The sequence below is a fragment of the Nanorana parkeri genome, unplaced genomic scaffold, assembly GCF_000935625.1.
Source record: "Nanorana parkeri isolate BGI_ZX_2015 unplaced genomic scaffold, ASM93562v1 scaffold864, whole genome shotgun sequence".
In the NCBI taxonomy this organism is placed as follows: Eukaryota; Metazoa; Chordata; class Amphibia; order Anura; family Dicroglossidae; genus Nanorana; species Nanorana parkeri.
Window position 1 is genome coordinate 71,130 of NW_017307132.1, and position 17,171 is coordinate 88,300.

Genomic DNA, 17,171 nt, shown 5'->3' on the forward strand with positions numbered 1-17,171 from the left:
GGGGGGGGTTGGGTGCACAGAGTCCTATCCAGCTCACTGACATCACTGGTGTGCCAGGTGCTGGGTGGGAACCCTTAGCAACCCGGGCACTCTGCCCGGAAAGGGGGCGGCAGCCACACCTCACCATGTGACACAATGGGATGCCTCATTATAGGGACGTCTCTGGATAGAAATATTTAAAAAATGTATGTGTATATATGAGAAAAAATAAATAAGCCAAGAAAATGGCTAAGAAAATAACAAATTCTCACACTGGAAAATTGTTGTATATATATAAAAAAAGGATTACAATAACATTCATATAGCCTTCATTATGCTGTGTGCTAACAGTCTGTGAGATTTGGCAGAGACCGGTGGCATATCTGCAAATGCGCACACACACCACCAATCTCTGCCAGAGACCCGCAAGGCACCCATGGAGCATATGCGCATGAGCGACATATCTCAGGCTGCCTCCTGGGATGTGTGACTTAGACATTCCGGATACATCATCCTTGCCTGGGCAATTACATTTTAGGGTATTTACTGTTAAAAAAAAAAGAAAATCTGCAATTGTGTAAGATGAAGGAATGTGGAGGCGGATAAAAATATATTATTTGTATGGGTGTAGGTACGTCTAAAGGTTAAGTTTACCTTTCTGACCATGTTTTATGTTACACCCATTTTTAGGATGTAACATGAAATATGGCCGATCCTTTGACAAGACCGGTGAATGGTGAAACCACAAGTCCCATTAGCCACCGCAGCGGAGGGACTTTAATGCAATACAAGTGACGTCACCTCACTTGTAGACACATTGACACTTGCTGAATGTCTGTACCGTGGTACGAACATGGACAGGAGGAAGAGTCTGCAGGAGCCAGAACATTGCACCCACGATCCACTGATTGGGGCTGCAATGCAAAAAAATATTAAATGCACATTTTTTCTTTTATGAAGAAGTGTGCATGTATAATTTCTTTTGTAAAAGGTGGACTTTGCCTTTACCTTTTGCTCCAGCCAGTGTGTGATGGCCCATAGTGGAAAAATGTATTACCCTCCAGCTGTTGGGGTATTATAACTGGCAGAATGCATTTCCAGCAGGTAGCTAACACTAAATACTGGGACGTCTGGTTACTGAACAGCTGGACCGCTGCCATCTTCCTGTTTAGACCGCACGCTGTAACCCTACTGCCTTAACATTCAAGAAAAAATAAACCAAACCTATAGGATCTTGACTTTCACCTTTATATACAGTACACATGTAGGTTGTGCAGAGAAACAGTCCTGATTTCTATTGTTGCACACTCCTGTGACACTCACCTGCTGAACTCTGTTACAATGTGACAGGTGTGTCCTCCCCATAAATATTCATGTTTCAGTTCCTGTTCTCTCCTGTTTGTTGAGCTGGGAGGGTCAGGTTTAACCTTCACCGAGACGGAGAGAAACAGAGACACCTGTACCAGCCTACCTGAGAGAACCATATAGACACCATTGTACCTTGAGGCTTTTCTGAGAGGGACACTGACAGATCTGAACCTACAGAAGATCTTCACACCTGGTTGAAACCAAAACTTGCTTGCTGAAGGAGAAAGAGGTCTGACCTTAATAATTCTGGAAGTTGAAAAGTTGTGTTGACATCAGTATTTATACATCTGTTCTTGAGAAGCAACCGGCACGCCATACCGCAGGTGGATCGAAGACCCTGCTGGAAGACATATAGTCACAAAGCTTGGTTCTAGGGCAACACAACACTGAGAAACAGGTAAGTCTCAAAATGTCCATATTCCGTCTCAGTTCAGTGCCCTCTCCCATATCTTAGCACAGGCGTCAGGCTGGGGATTTTCAAACAATAACTTTCTCATGATTCCATTATTCTTATGCATTTGTTTTAGCATTTTTTTTTCGTCCTATAGATTGCATCTGTTCTACATCTGGCTTGTAGCTTCTCTAAACAAAGTCTCTTATTCCCATTTGAATAATGCAGGTGCTGTGTATTACAGCAGGTGTCCTGTTGTGGAAGTATTATCATGACTGATAGCTGGCATGAGGCCACTGGAGTTGTAGCTCGTCTACAATAATAAACCGGTGGATCTGCTGGTGTGTATTACTGGGTTGTAATTAAGATGTATATCAGCGTGGGCCTCGTTTATTAAAGTGTCTCTTAAGGTGCCCATACACCTTACGATTGAACCTTGCGATATTTGGGGCAGGATGGGGCCGCCATACGACAATCGTACGGCGATTCGATCATCGTACGAAAAGTTTCGTCCGATGATCGCAAGGTGTATGGCCACCTTAACAGGATCTCACAGTGGGGATGCCAAAGTACTCCCCACCTCTACTTCCACCTCCCCTCAGCTGAGAAGGATGGAGCCTGCACATCTGAATGTAGCGTGCACGGCCAACACAGGTTACAGAAATGACTCTTTTTCCCAGTTTGACCAGTAATGTTTAAAATAACAAGTGCTGCTATAGCTATCAACTGCTAGTTATATTTTAAAGTAGTACTCCAGGAGACAAAAAAACTATTAACCCTTGCAGTAGGGCTTAATGCTTGTTTTTGTCTAGGTTCAAAAATAACAAAGTTATGCTCATCTGATCCTCAGAGCCGGCTTGTTTTAAGACCGGTAAACTGCCTCTCTCCTCCTTGGCTGCAGCGATTATATAACCCTCGGTGTCCTCTCGTCCAGTATACAGTGTATAGATTGTGTTGACTCACGGGACCTTAGACCGCTGCAGCGAAGGGGAGCAAGGTGGAGAGGACCAATCTAAGAGCAAGCCCGGGGATCAGGTGAGTATACAGTAAGTTTGTTATTTTTGAACCTAGACAAAAATGAGCACTTAGCCCCACTGCAAGGGTTAAGAAAAACTTGAACCTGGAATTCTGCTTTACATTTGTCCTGTCTATTTTGACAACAAAATAATATTTCTTTATTGAATGCTTGTTTAATAAAACACAAAGCATGGCAATCTTATTTGGAAACAAAATAAAGGTGTTTTGTTTCAATGTTTTTATGCGATTTAAAAAAAAATAAGGCTACAAAAAATAAAATGACCGAAAAGAAAGTTCATACCAGCAATAAATAAATGTTTTAAATATTGGGGAAAAATTAAGGAGAGAAGGGAGAAGAAATATTTATTTAGGGTTAATTACATGTAACAATGGGTTAATGAAAGCTTAAATAGAAAAATAGTAATTTAAGGAAGGACTCCAGGAAATTATTAGAGAGGAGAGGCAGAGGAACAACAGTGTGGCGCCTGTGTAGGAGCGCCACAAGTTTACCTTTGGAGCGCTGGAAGTATAGTGATAAAAATACTTTCCCGCACTAATAAAAATGTACATTCTACAGATGAGTTGGTGATTCAAGAAGTAGCATACATTCCACCTAACTATTTGTTACCCAGTAGATTTAAAATAAACTCTTTTTAGGTTTTTATTTAACAACAAATCTATAAATCTATTATCTGCATTGGGGTTCTTCAGCAATTCCTGTTTAAAAAAAACACAGATAGATTGCAGTTAAAAGGAGAACTATGAGGTGAGTAATTTCCACTCATGCTCATAGAGCCGACATGTGACAAAGAAGCTGTCACACATCGGCTCTATTGATCAGGAAGTGAGCGAACACATACCATTGCTTGCTCACTTTCTGATCATCTCCCTGCAGAGAACAGTGACTGTCAGTCACAGCTCTCCCAGCAGGTATCCCCCCCTCCTTCTCCGATCCTCCAGCGCTGAGTGGTGAAATGGACGGGGATGGGGCGGGCACAGCTGCCTCTACCTCTAGATAGGCAGAGCCAGCTGTCACTCACACAGCTGGGTGGATCTCGACAGTATTGTTGGGATCCGTCCTGGCTGCAGCACTCTCAGTATATCGTGGGCAATAGCCCGCGATATACTGAGCTTTGGGTCACGGGAGGAGGTTAGTATATGTCCTCCCAAAACCCAAAAGAGTTATCTGTTAATTCATGTAACAGCCATGTAACTTTGTATCAGTTTTTGTTTACATTTTAGCAGAAACTCCAGGGAACAGCTGTAATAACCATTCACAGAATAGCTGCTCAAAGCAGCTAAGGCACATGGATCAAGACCTTAACTTTTTGCTCTTTTTTTCTTTGTACACTTAAAGTAGAACTGAAGCCAAAACATTTTTTAGTTTTGGATGGAGGACGGGAGGCTTATAACCCCTGTCAGCTATTTTTGCCATCTGTGTCCCATTGAGGAGGTTTCCCTTCGCTTCCTGTCCGATAGCCACAACAGGAAGTGAGAGGAAATCCCTCCAAAGTGAGGGAATTCCCTGGTGTTCTGCACATCTTACATCTATTCCTGTTCTGATGGCAAACCAAAATGTGGGATAACACTCAGAGGTCAGCACTCCCCTGTGTAATCAGCAGAGCTCTGCTGTCTCTTTTGACAGCCCTTCTCTGTGCTCTGCGTATCAGGATCAGTGTCAGCGCTTCTCATACACAGCTGGGCCAGCTGTCAAAAACAGACAGTGGAGCTATCTGATTACTTGGGAGAGCCTGTTTCCCTGTTTAATCTGCAGGACTAAGCTGTCAGTTTGACAATTGGTCCATCACAATGCAGACAAATGCTTGGTGATGTGCAGACAGGAGAGGCTCCAGCCACAACTGTGCCTTCTCCTAGCATGCCTCTGCCCATATCTACAGTATAATGTATTTCCATGGCGCAGGTGAGCCAGCCATGTGAAGGGAGCGTTCCTGTTGTGAAGTGGGGACTCTGATATGAAGGGGAGACTCTACATAATTTTTTGTGTGTGGAGTCCCCTGGTAAAATCCATACCAAACCCTTAATCTAACATAAGGGTCTGATATAGACTTGGGAGAACCACACATCATTCTTTTACATTTACTTTTTTTAAATTTTAGACTTGTGTGCCTCAGGATTTTGCATACTGGTAAAGGGGTCCAAGACGGAAAGAAGGTTGAGAAACTCTGTTCTAAGCTATGAATGAGTTACACTGAAAAACACCAAAACCCTGAGACCCCCATATGCCTTGGTGGTCCTTTCAGGTGACTTAATGTAAAATACCTGAGAGGATGGTACTAGCCAATGCATTCACTGAAGAGATTCCTGCTGTATGCAAAACATTCTACACACTTATGTGAATTTTTAATATATCATAATTATAAAGACTGAATGGTATTTGAGATATAGAAAATTACAACAGGTAATCTAGGAACACCAAAGTTCTCTAAAAAATTATTCTACCTAAGTTATGAATTTTTGACTGCCAGGTGCCATGTTTTCATCTTCTAAAAGGCCCAAGAGATTTGTGATAGAAGTTCCCCGTGAATTTATTATATAAGGCAATGTAGGGTTATTATTAATCATCCATCACAAATTCTGTACAGTATTCTATTGAAATCAATCTTAATTGACATTTAATTACACTGGGGCAGTCAGAACAATGAAGGATGATTTCTCGTTTGCTGCTATCATGATACTTTGCATATTTCTGTTTGCCATTTTCATTAAAAAGGCTGACGTGTCTTTCAGGAATCAAGATCCCTTGATGGTCAGATAGTATCCCAGTAAACACAATTTTTAAAACATGTATATTAAGCTGTAGTACAAGTTCTGTGGTAGAGAGTGCTATCATATACAGTGAGCTTCCATGTCCTTGCAAACTTTTAAGCTCACTTTAAAAAACCCAGATCTATCCACATTCAGGGTAATCATATTTTAAGCTTTATTTTTATGGCATATTTAGCTATCCAACTGTTGAGGAGCCACAGCAAGCTCTAACATGTACTGACAGCCACTGGCTTACCTGGACTGTTAGCTTCTCAACCAATGGAAGGTTACAGGTTGCCCAAAACACTATTGGAGGTCTTGGTAGAGTCACTAGTCACTGCTGCGGTCGCTATTAGTCTAAATGGATTGTTATGTTGCTGGGTTGATTGTGCAATACGTATAGAATACACATTTACAAATGTAGTCATTATGTTAGGAATTTAAAATCAAACCTGCAGAGGTGTAACATGTGTTGTTTCCTTCAAACAAAAGTAATCATAGGAAACACATTTTTGTCTGTAATGTATACAAATTTGGTTATTGGGTTCCTGTCATCACTGAATTCCATATAATTTTGTAATTCATCTAGTGATAGTATTCTAGTTTGATAATCAAAGTGTTTAAAATCCAGAAGCATCTACTATGGCTACAGTGCAACCTAAAGCAACTTAAACCACATACAGGTATATAGGTAGTTGTTTTGAATAATTCGGAATAAAACAGAGCTATGGGCCCATGTAGATACAACCTACTGGTATATTTACATATCTAAGTCATTTTGCATTCAGGTATGAAGCTGTAGTGGCAAAACAAACAGGGTTTCAGCAAATCCTATAGTAAGCTTGGCTGGACCATTTACATCTGTCCTCTCTGACTGCCGTGTCTTGGTCTATGTTTTTATTGGTACATGCAATTAAAGGAACAAAACCTACCAAACTGTGTATACATTACTTGGATACCGAACAATATTACTGTATATTGGCTACAAAAATAAAGTAATGGAGTATTTATGTCCAGTAGAAACAAATATAGTTGTAAAAATTGAACAATGAACATTGATAGTCAGATGCGGATAGAAAACATTAACACCACTCTAGCGATCATATACTAGTGACCTTGACAGCTAGACAGGAATAGGGGTACAGGGACCTCTCAGGACAGCGGTTCTCAACCTTTCTAGTGCCGCGACCCTTTGATAAAATTGGCCAAGTTGTGGCGACCAAATAACAGTAAAATTATTTTCGTTGCTCCTTCATCGATGTAATTTTGCTACCCTTAGATAGCTATTAGATATCGGCTCCCGGCGTTCTAACCTTTCCCTGCTCTGGTTTTTTTTTCTGTCATCGGAGCCACCGGCCGCCGTCAGTCAGAAAAAGAAACATAAAATCAGCATAGGAATGCAAAGCTAGATTCCTATTGGCTATTTCAATTTGCAATATCCAATAGCAAGCTGGCTATTGCACCCGCCCTCTGCTGCTGTCAATCACTAGAAGAAGACCTGATGGAGAACTTCAGGTCCCCCACTGCTGATTGACAGCAGCAGTGGGCGGGTGCAATAGCTAGTTTGCTATTGGCTATTGCAAAGTGAAATAGGAATCTAGCTATGCATTCCCACGCTGTTTCTTTTTTTTTTCTGACGGCGGTCGGCAGCTCCGATGTCAGAAAAAAAAAAACCCAGAGCAGGGAAAGGTTTACTCTGCTCGATCGAGAGAAAGTGTTTTTCTCCCTGGCGGCCGGGAGCCGCTATCTAATATCGAGAGACTCCTGGAGCGTCCGGGAGAGTTGGGATGTCTTTAGGCGACCCCTGGCAAATCGTCGCGACACACAGGTTGAGAACGGCTGCCTTAGGATATGCATTCCCTGGTGCGGAGTCCATCCAAAGAGAGATATCCAGCATGAATAATGAAGAAAAGAAAACATAGGGGTATAAAGGAGGAAAGGAAAGGAAGAAGGTGAGGGATCACAGAGGTCACATAGCTAAGTCAGGTTTACAGGCGCAAGCAACCGCAGTTCACTCAAAACTCTAACAGGAGAGAACCTACTTAAGGTTCCATAAGGAAGTAGTCAAAGCCAGGTATTTGTCAATCCAAGGGTAGGACACTTTAGAATATTTAGCAACCCAGTCTAGTACAGTGGCTTCTATCCTGTCATGCATCATAGTTTCAGAGTTATCTGATTCCTAGTTTCAAGCACACTCAACTTAGGGGTATGCTAGGCCTTTCCAATCGTCTGCTTGGCAGCCATAAGCACACACAGCTGTAGTTTAAACTGGGAGATGTTTGGAGGGTGTTAGTTCAAAAGGGTGGGTTGGTAGTTGGGTCGGGGATAGAAGATAGCCCAACAGATCAGAGATCATTTGGAATATGGTCACCCAAAACCCCCGTACCACAGATCAGGACTACGTTACATGCAAGTGTGTTTCCTCCTCAGAGCATCCTCTGAAATAGGAGGGTGAATAGCTAGTTACAAATTTGTCAATCAGATGAGGCACCAAATACCAGGAAGCCAATACTTTGAGCTTGGTCCAGGCACCGCTACAGTCAATGAACAAAATGTAGCTGTATCCCAAATCTGACCCAAGTCAGCTTCCTTCAGAGTGAGTATAAGTAGGAAATCAGGTCTTGGAAGTTCGGATGCCGCAGTCAAATTTGTTCAAATGAGGAAAGGGGGAGCAAAAGTTCCGATGACTTGAGGTAGGACATAATGAAGTGTTAGACACACATTTAACAACAAAAAATACACAGCCTGAATTGAAAAAATACATGCAGATGTGCTGACAGGGTGCATGTTGACAGGAGGAGAGGGTTAATCAAGCTGTGTTGCTGATGTGAAAGATGAAGGTCTGGCTGTGCTATCTGGCAGGACTGACTGCAAAGAATTACAAATCTTTGAGCAGATAAAAAAAGTTCCTGTATTTATCTATTTAACAGTGCACTTATGTGCTTGCCTGGAGTTCTTCTTTATGCTTTGTATTGTCAGATCATGCACTGTGACATCAGATCCAGGTTTTTCCTGTCACAATACAGCAATCACATATATACGAATAGGATGGGGGCACCCAAAAAATATCCAGCTCTGCAATTAAACTTATGATTGCGTGTGATTATTATAATGCATATGTTGTCCAATCACCAAAGTTAAAAGAGAACTATGGGGAGAGTGAAATGCACTCATCTCCATAATTAAGGCCCATGTGTGACACTGAAGCCGTGACACGTCGTCTTTATTGATCGAGACCTAAGCAATCACATATCGCTGATCAATCAGTTCCCGATTTTCTCCCTGCGGAGAGTGGTGACCTGCAGGGGTTCCTCTCTGTTCCACCAGCGCTGACTGGGGGGACAGACAGGGAAGGGGCGGGCAAAGAGGCAGAGCCAGCTGTCAATCAGGCAGTGGGTGTGGGGGGGGGGGATCCCGATGCAGCGCTGCTCTGTCAGCATATAGCGGGCAATAGCCCACTATATGCTGAGTTTGGGGTCACAGGAGGACTTTAGTATGTATCCTCTGCACAAGCACCAGGATTTACATAATTTTGAGATCTCTTAGCCACCATTTAAAACCAGGAAATGGATGCTGAGCAAAGATGTCTCTATTCTAAGACAAAAACAGATAAAGGCATTGTCAGGGGTATACTGGGATCTCTGTTAGAAGTAATGCATAATAAGGGGTCTTTTTTTTTTTTTAAAACAATTCGTAGAGACATCCGCTCTGTGTATCTCTGTGAACATTCTTTCTAAATGAATAGAAGCAAAAACAAAGAGTATAGTTTCTTTTCAGGTTCATTGTAATGTGATTTATTATGGTAAGTAGATCGAGCTGAGGAGCATAGGGAATAAATCCTTATTTTCTATGCTCCTCAGCTTCATCTACCAGCCATAATGTGGTATTAGATTACATTGCACAGAACAAATGTTCACAGAGATTCGCAAGGTGAATGGCTCTGTGAATTATAAATAGACCCCTTAGTGTTACTTTTCCATGTTATTTGGTATGCATGCAGTTCGTATAAAAATAGTGGTGATTGTTGAGGTGAATTTGAGTAAAATTCAGGTTTTGCCACTGGCAGGGGAAAGGAAGGCAATATGCTAAAGATTTTCACAAAACCTAAGGCCAGCCTTGAGTCCATGCAGTAAATACAGATTTGCGGAATCCCCAAAGATTTAAAAGATAACTGCAGACATGAGTTGTTTGTCTCCTCTTCTCTGTCTCTCTGGGTACCAACAGATACTCCGAGTTGATCTTTTGGTCACCAGCTCAACAGACAGAAAAGCAAGAATACACATCCCAATTTTCTGAGGTGGGAAAGAGGGACAACCTGTAGCACAATGTGTGCAGACAAAGGAAACCCCCACCACCATATTTCAAATTACATAAACCATGAGGAATTAATAACTAAACCCACAAGTGCTTTTTTCCCCTCAGTATTGTTCCATTATACTGGCTTTTAAAAACAATAATGTGATAATAAAAAGGTATTTGTGAAAAGTGTAGTTTAATGCAACACTTGTAATAGTTAAAGTAGTATTAAAGGAGAACTATGAGGTGAGTGCTTTTCACTCACCTCATAGTTCTAGCCGACCTGTGACAATGAGACTGTCACAGGTCGGCTCAGTAGATCGGGAGGTGAGCTACACATACCGGCGTTCGCTCACCTCTCGATCCTGTCACTGCTCTCTGTCGTGACAGGGGAGGGGCTGGATTCCCCCCTCCCTGCTCCGGTCCGCCAGCGCTGACTTGCGGAATGGGGAGGGGGCGGGTACAGCTGGCTCTGCCTCTAGATAAGCGGAGCCAGCTGTCAATCACGCAGCTGGGCGGATCCCGGCATAATTCTCGGGATCCGCTTCAGCTGCGGCGTCTTAGTATTCCACGAGCAGCAGCTTGCAGTATACTGCGGCGTCTCAGTATACCGCAAGCTACAGCTCGCGGTATACTGACCCTAGGGTGACGGGAGGACGCTAGTTTGTGTCCACCCGTTACCCTAAGCAGAACTATGGGGAAAAGCCTTAACCCCATAGTTCTTCTTTAAAGTCACTTTTTTTTGCATATACCTTCTGCTAGCAAGCAGGAGATATATGCAGAAACATAAAAAATAAAAAAGTTACCAAATAGGTAAATACTTACCCATGTCTCCGCCGCTCGATCCCGGCTGTAGAACTGTAGCTTCTTGAGCGGCCGTGCAGGAGGATGAGTGCGAGCGCATGCTCAGTGGAAATTGCCGGCGGGGAGAAGAGGAGAGACATAATGAGAGTCAATGCACGCAGCCGTGACTGTGCATGCCGGACAGACACCGTGGGACAGGAAAATACTGCAGTCTGCACTGGATCAGAGACCGGCACCAGCGCTGGAAGAACTGCTGAAAACTACTGGAAGGAAGATGATGATCGGATCAAGAGGCATCACTTCAGGTAAGTCCTTATAACAGCATTAGAATTGGGGAACAAAAGGGAGGGTTTAATGTCACTTTAAGTATGACATTTATTATGGAGGTCTACATACTTGTCCAAAAAGAGAGACAAATGAGGAGGAAAGAGGAACTTTGAAATTAGGTCAATAAGAGAGTCCCAGCCAAATGAGGGACAGTTGGGAGGTATGCGTAAAAACAAATTCTTAGCTACATACCAGCAGTAACAAGGTCACCAGTTAAAAGTAAATAAAGAATAAATTACCTCCTGCAATTTCTCCAGTCACCATCTGTCAAGCTCTACTTGAGCTGTCACTGTCATAAAATGGTTATAAAAAAAAGGCAGCCAAATTGCAAAAACTGGGAAATGTAGCCTCTTGTCTATAATGCGTCAGCCACATATCTTCCAGCCTCATCAGTCCTTTGGTGAAATAAGAAAGTAACACAAGCATAGAGGTTGGTATCTTATCCAAGAACATGATGGGGGGAATTTATCAAAAAATGGAACAGATAGAATTTAGAGCAGTTGCCCATAGCAACCAATCAGCTTCTATCTTTTATTTTCAAAGTTTAGCTGAACAAATTGAAGAGATAAGCTGATTGAGCACCTGCTCCAGATTCTGTCTGCTCCAGCTTTGATAAATTCCTCTCAATGTGCTTGCTGGAAAACTATCTTCCACTGCAGTCAATCTAGGACTATACATTTACATTGTTTAAAACAGTTACATTATATATCTATAGATATAGATCTACATAGATCTATATCTATAGATATATAGATACATATCTATATATCTATAGATATATATACACACATACATATATATATATATAGATATATATCATACATAACATAGTCTTTTATGCAATGTAGGTAATTTTTTTCCATTAATCCCAACCCTTTCCTTTCCAGCTGTTGCCCAGTTCCATGGCTGACCCTTCTAACAGTTGGTGGAAGCTGACTTTTCTAAGAAAAAAGAAGTCCACCCCAAAGACCGTTTATGAATCAGTCATAGAGCATGCAGGCACGGACAAAGGACCAGAGGAGACTCCAGAAGACAGCAACTATACAGCACGGCTGGAGAAGATAGTAGATAAAAACACTAAGGGCAAGCACGTCAAGGTGTCCAACTCTGGGCGCTTTAAAGAACGGAAGAAAGTTCGGCCTTCGCTGAACGAGACCCCTGGACTGTGTCCTGAACCACCACAAGGACAATGAATCTGCTGTAATGCTGGATCTTGGACAACATTCTGTGAAAGACAATATAGAAGCAGTGTACAATGGCCCTTCTTATTGTACTCTGGTCATTTTGTACTACGCAGCCCTATGGAATGTATAATGCCTCCAGCCTAAACATTGCCACTGATTCTGTTATGAAGGCTCTAAGAGTGAAAGAACCACCTGGCTCTACCTTATGTTTACAGACACATTCAAGAGTAAGGTTCTTTACCAACCATGCGTTCCTTACCAACCATGTGTAAATAAATTGACATACTTGGACATGTACTTCTCTGGCACGTATTTTTATATACAGGTGCTTTGGATCCACCAATACGAGGTGCCCAATAAAATCTCAGGAAGTGAAGTGACGTGTATGTATCAGAACATGTGCCACCTACACATGCTTAAAAATGCACATTGTGTGTGTCCTTCAAAGGATTATTTTTATACAGGTACTGGCATTATTCACTGTAAATGTTTCTATATAAAACTACGTGGGATTATGTGCCCACTGCAAGCTGTTTGCATCAATAATTGGTACTTATTCTGTATATGATTGGATTAATGTATATGTGATCATCTTTAAAACAATCTAAATTGGGACATATACAGTACATATATGTGCTGTTCGTCCTCAACCTAATTAAACACGTACAGGATCCTAGTTCCATCAGGTGTATGTATATATGTTTTTAACAGAAAGCTGCACTAGATACTAAATGTGTCCATGGGTTATGTCTGTGTCTTCCATCTTGTTTCATTCTTCCTTCTTCAGACATCAGTTTGATTGGTTTCTGATACAAATTCAGTTGCAATTCAGGTTCCTTAAGATATTTGTTACCTTTAAAAGATGAATTTCAGGCTTGTGCTGAGCGGAATGAAGGTGAAGAGCATCCATAAAAGAACTAGAGAAATGTCCTTTATGGATAATTTGCTTTATTCTAAAGTAAAACTTTCCATTCTTTGTTTGTCTGATCATTGAGTATACTAGGCTCAATTCACAAAGGTTTAACACCAGGATAAGGATCTTTATTTGTCATGCAACGGTCATTTTTAAATCTCATTGGCCTTAGCTGAAAATAACTGTCATTAAAAAAAAAATATGTTTCCTCATCCTGTTGTTACAGGTTTGTGAAATGAACCTTCTGTGTCATATTCGGCCACAGACTTTCTCAAAATGGCACCTGGAGTCCAAAATAGAATGGGGGGAATTTATAATTCCACGTTAAAAGGTGAAGTGGAACGACAACGTCTTATCCTTTACAGCCAAAGGTGCCATCTTGGTCTCTATTTAGATTGCAGTAGCCATGGGGCTGCACATGTGATCAGCTTTGACACCAGCCATTGGAGGGCTTTACATTTTGGTTGAGAACTGAAATAAGCACACTGGCAACCATGACAGTTGGCATGCCTTGAAAGTAACTGTTTTAGGAAACCTATAAATTGGTTTGTCTAGCCTACGGCAACCAATCAGCTTCTGTCTTTAGTTTGTTCAGGTAAGGTTTGAAAATTAAAAGGTGAATGCTGATTGGTTGCCATGCACAGCTGCTCCAGATTTGATCAATTCCCCTCAATGTATTTCTAGAGGCCACCACCTAAAGTTGGTGGAGAAAAAATTCCAGCACAATGGGTTCTTTACAGTAAGAGCGGTTAAGGTCTGGAACTCACTGCCATCGGCAGTCATTTCAGCCAAGAGTGTAGATTTGTTCAAGAAATGTTTGGACAATTTCTTGAGGGACCGTAATATCCAGGGATACCAGTATCCCTAAGAATGAGATGATGCGTGGACCTATATGGGTTGGACTTGATGGACGTATGTCTTTATTCAACCCCAAATACTATGTAACTATGTAACTAATTTCTAATGAGTAGAAGACTTGAGGTGACCATTTTGAAAGAATCTTTGTCCTGAGGGGAAGTAACACATCCCACAGGGCACTATAGCATCAGAGCAGCTGCAACTAAGCTCCCAGTACCACCTTGAACAAGGGACAAATGCTAGAAAAGGTCAATACCATCGAAGGAAGGATGCAACAACAATACAATCACCTAAACCTAAGCTTTAGGCAGACAGCTAAAAAAATAAATGTATGAGTTTTCTTACGTACCAAAATAAATTACAGCTTTAATCTAGTGACCCAGGCACCCCTACCACAAAACTTGATATCCAGTTGCAGTTAAACAGTACAACCTGATGAAGGACTTTCCACCGGCATGCTGTTTTGAGCAATAAAGGAGCAGAATCCCACTGATAAGTGATCATTTTTCTAGTTCCTCCCTTCAGCTTGCTACGAATATTCTGTAATGCAGCACAGCTTCAAGTGCTGAACTTCCCTCTTAAAGTTCTGCTAGAATTGGTTTTGTCTACCCCCATTACTTGCAGGGCATCGGGAACCAATCATAGCCAATGGGGTCAGAGGGTGCAGGCGCCAGATTTAATGGAATGCTGGCAATTTAATTGCTGCATGGCCATGGTAGAATACAGCCTCTACTGGGTCTTGATGGCTAATTATTTTTACCTTAAAGTGTATTGTCCACATTTGTCAAAAACACCCCAATGCAATACGAGTATATTGGAGGATGGACCTAAAATCTAGAGCATTATAACATTTTTTTAGTTCAATTTAATTTAATTTCATAAATAGTTTAGTTTGTACACAGATCTCCACATGAGAACTAAAGGAATTATAAAGCCAATTGATTCTGAAATGTATTGCTTCTAGACATGAGGGACAAGTGTACGGGATCTGATACAATTTAATCTATTGTTTGATGTGGATTGTGTACCTTATTTTGGTACAATAGTGTAAAGATAATGTAGTGATGATACCCATTAGCAACCACTTGAATGATTCTCATTTCCTAAACACGATGAGACTTGGTTCCTGTGGGCAAAGCAAAACAAATCAGCATTTTTTTCTGCATGTACATTTTTATGTACATTTTCAGAAAGAATTACAAGAATACAGCATATTTGTCAGGAATACACATTCACAATTCAAGAAGCATAGTACATAGGCATCTCCCCATTGCATACATGTGCTCTTCTGACAGCGTGGATACAAGGACAGTGACCATTTAACAGCAGATAAGGAACAATAATAGCAGTAAACCATAAAATGATTCCCTCTCATCACCTCTGTCATCCCAGCCACCACCCAGGTTAGTGATTGTAAATGATCTTACCCAGCCACCATTTATAATAGTATAAAATCAGGGGTCCCAGCCATTGCACACGTAAGACAGGAAGAATCCCCATCACAAATTCTCCATTGCCTGTATGCTGTGGAGTGCGTTACGTGCAATAGATATCTCCACAAGGTTCTGGCTCAGATAATTGCCTTACCAAAGATGGTCCTCTGCCTCCCTAAGCTTTGGAAGCACACAATATGCAAGTATTGTTAGTGCTTATACACACATACAGGGTATACACACACATATCCGCATCCCGCATTTCATAGAGTCGGGACAGTTGTATTGATTTGCAAAGATGTGGTCAAAAGAAAAGTGTATACCTGAGCTATGACTTGAAGCAAAAATGATATTTCCATGGTCTATTCGCTCACAGCTCAGAGTCTCCTGGAGTAAGCAAATAAATAATTTTAATGATGTACTGGCATATACGAATAACCAATCTTCCATTTCAAGTGGAACTACAACGTCTTATCCTTTACAGCCAAAGAAGGTGCCATCTTAGTCTCTATTTAGATTGCAGTAGCCATGGGCTGGACATGTGATCAGCTTTGACAACAGCCATTGGAGGGCTGTAAAGTTTTGTTAAGAACTAAAATAAGCACACTGGCAACCATAACAGGTGGCATGCCTTGAATGTAACTGTTTTAGGAGACCAACAAATTGGTGTGTCTAGTTCCACTTGAAAAGGTGTCCCTATGTTCTATGTCGGATGCAAGGAGATCAAAGGGCAATATGTATTCACTCCAGTATACAATAGTTCAGTTGTGCTCAACCATGTCCTCATATTATGCAGTTCTGACAAAGGAGCTCCTAGGATACTACTTGTCATCGTGTCCATGCATGTGATTATTCCAGTACAACCATAGTTCCTGATGACGCAGCCAAGTCATGGTTTCTTCAGAGTCAGAAGACCAGGAGGCCAAGCAGTTGTCTTCAACATGCCGCCATGATGGAGGAAGCAAACGAATATGAAATGACCCCGAGAGACCATTTCCTGCACCCCATACTCTGAAGATATGGGGGAGGCTTCCCTTATAAAATAGCATTTAGCCACCTGAACAAAGGTAACTTCACATCAAGGAGAGGCTGAACCTGTGGGGCAGGCCAGAAGCAGCCGGCAAGGTGAGGGTAAAAAAATCAAAAGTATTCTTAGTAAGTATTCTGAGCTAAGCCCATTTGTATACTGCATTGTTGGTGCCAGGGGGTGGGGGGTGGGGGGGAAATAAACATATTTACACTGTGTATAAGAACCGTTTTGCAGTTTTAGCCTCCAAAGGGCTAGTGTACCTGGCCGTTTTGGATGTATTTGCCATGCATTTTCCATGTATTCACACTGACTTTTACAGTCTTGAGAAAAATTAAATTCATCCCATGGAAACTGTTGACTGTTTAAACAGGCAACCATTAGATCTTGAAAGACTGAAACAGGAAAATGGTATATGGGACGCTTTATTAAAACACACAATACAAAATCTTAAATATAATCACCTGACCTGAAAAAATATCCCCTTGCGTGGAATAAAATGTTATGACAATGTTGTCATTCCCTAGATTGCGTAGGAGATGGTGAGTCCCTCTGCACTCCTCGCAGCGTTCCCGGCTCAAGCAGTAATAGTGGTGCTTGCAGTGACAATCACGGATGGTTACGTGCAAATCAACAGTGAACAGCAGAAATCACCAGCACTCAATAAATATCGTTGATGTCCATTTAATCGGACCAGTCGTCACAGACAAAACCAACTTTTCGGGGCCACACAGGGTCCCTTCATCAGGGCGACATGAAGGGACGATGAAGGGACCCTGCGCGGCCCCGAAAGGTTGGTTTTGTCTGT

The 17,171-nt window shown here is 41.7% G+C and overlaps 1 protein-coding gene across 1 annotated transcript; it reads left to right on the forward strand.

Moving 5' to 3' along the window:
* The first annotated feature begins 1,393 nt into the window (after positions 1-1,393).
* On the forward strand, positions 1,394-12,740 carry PRR15L (proline rich 15 like). The gene is made up of 2 exons (XM_018565594.1): positions 1,394-1,744; positions 11,836-12,740. The coding sequence occupies exon 2, from the start codon at positions 11,851-11,853 to the stop codon at positions 12,139-12,141; it is 291 nt and encodes a 96-aa protein (XP_018421096.1). The 5' UTR covers positions 1,394-1,744; positions 11,836-11,850; the 3' UTR covers positions 12,142-12,740.
* Positions 12,741-17,171: the final 4,431 nt, after the last annotated feature.

Excerpts from the sequence above, each read along its gene's own strand:
- PRR15L (XM_018565594.1), top strand. The coding sequence starts at position 11,851 with ATGGCTGACCCTTCTAACAGTTGGTGGAAGCTGACTTTTCTAAGAAAA.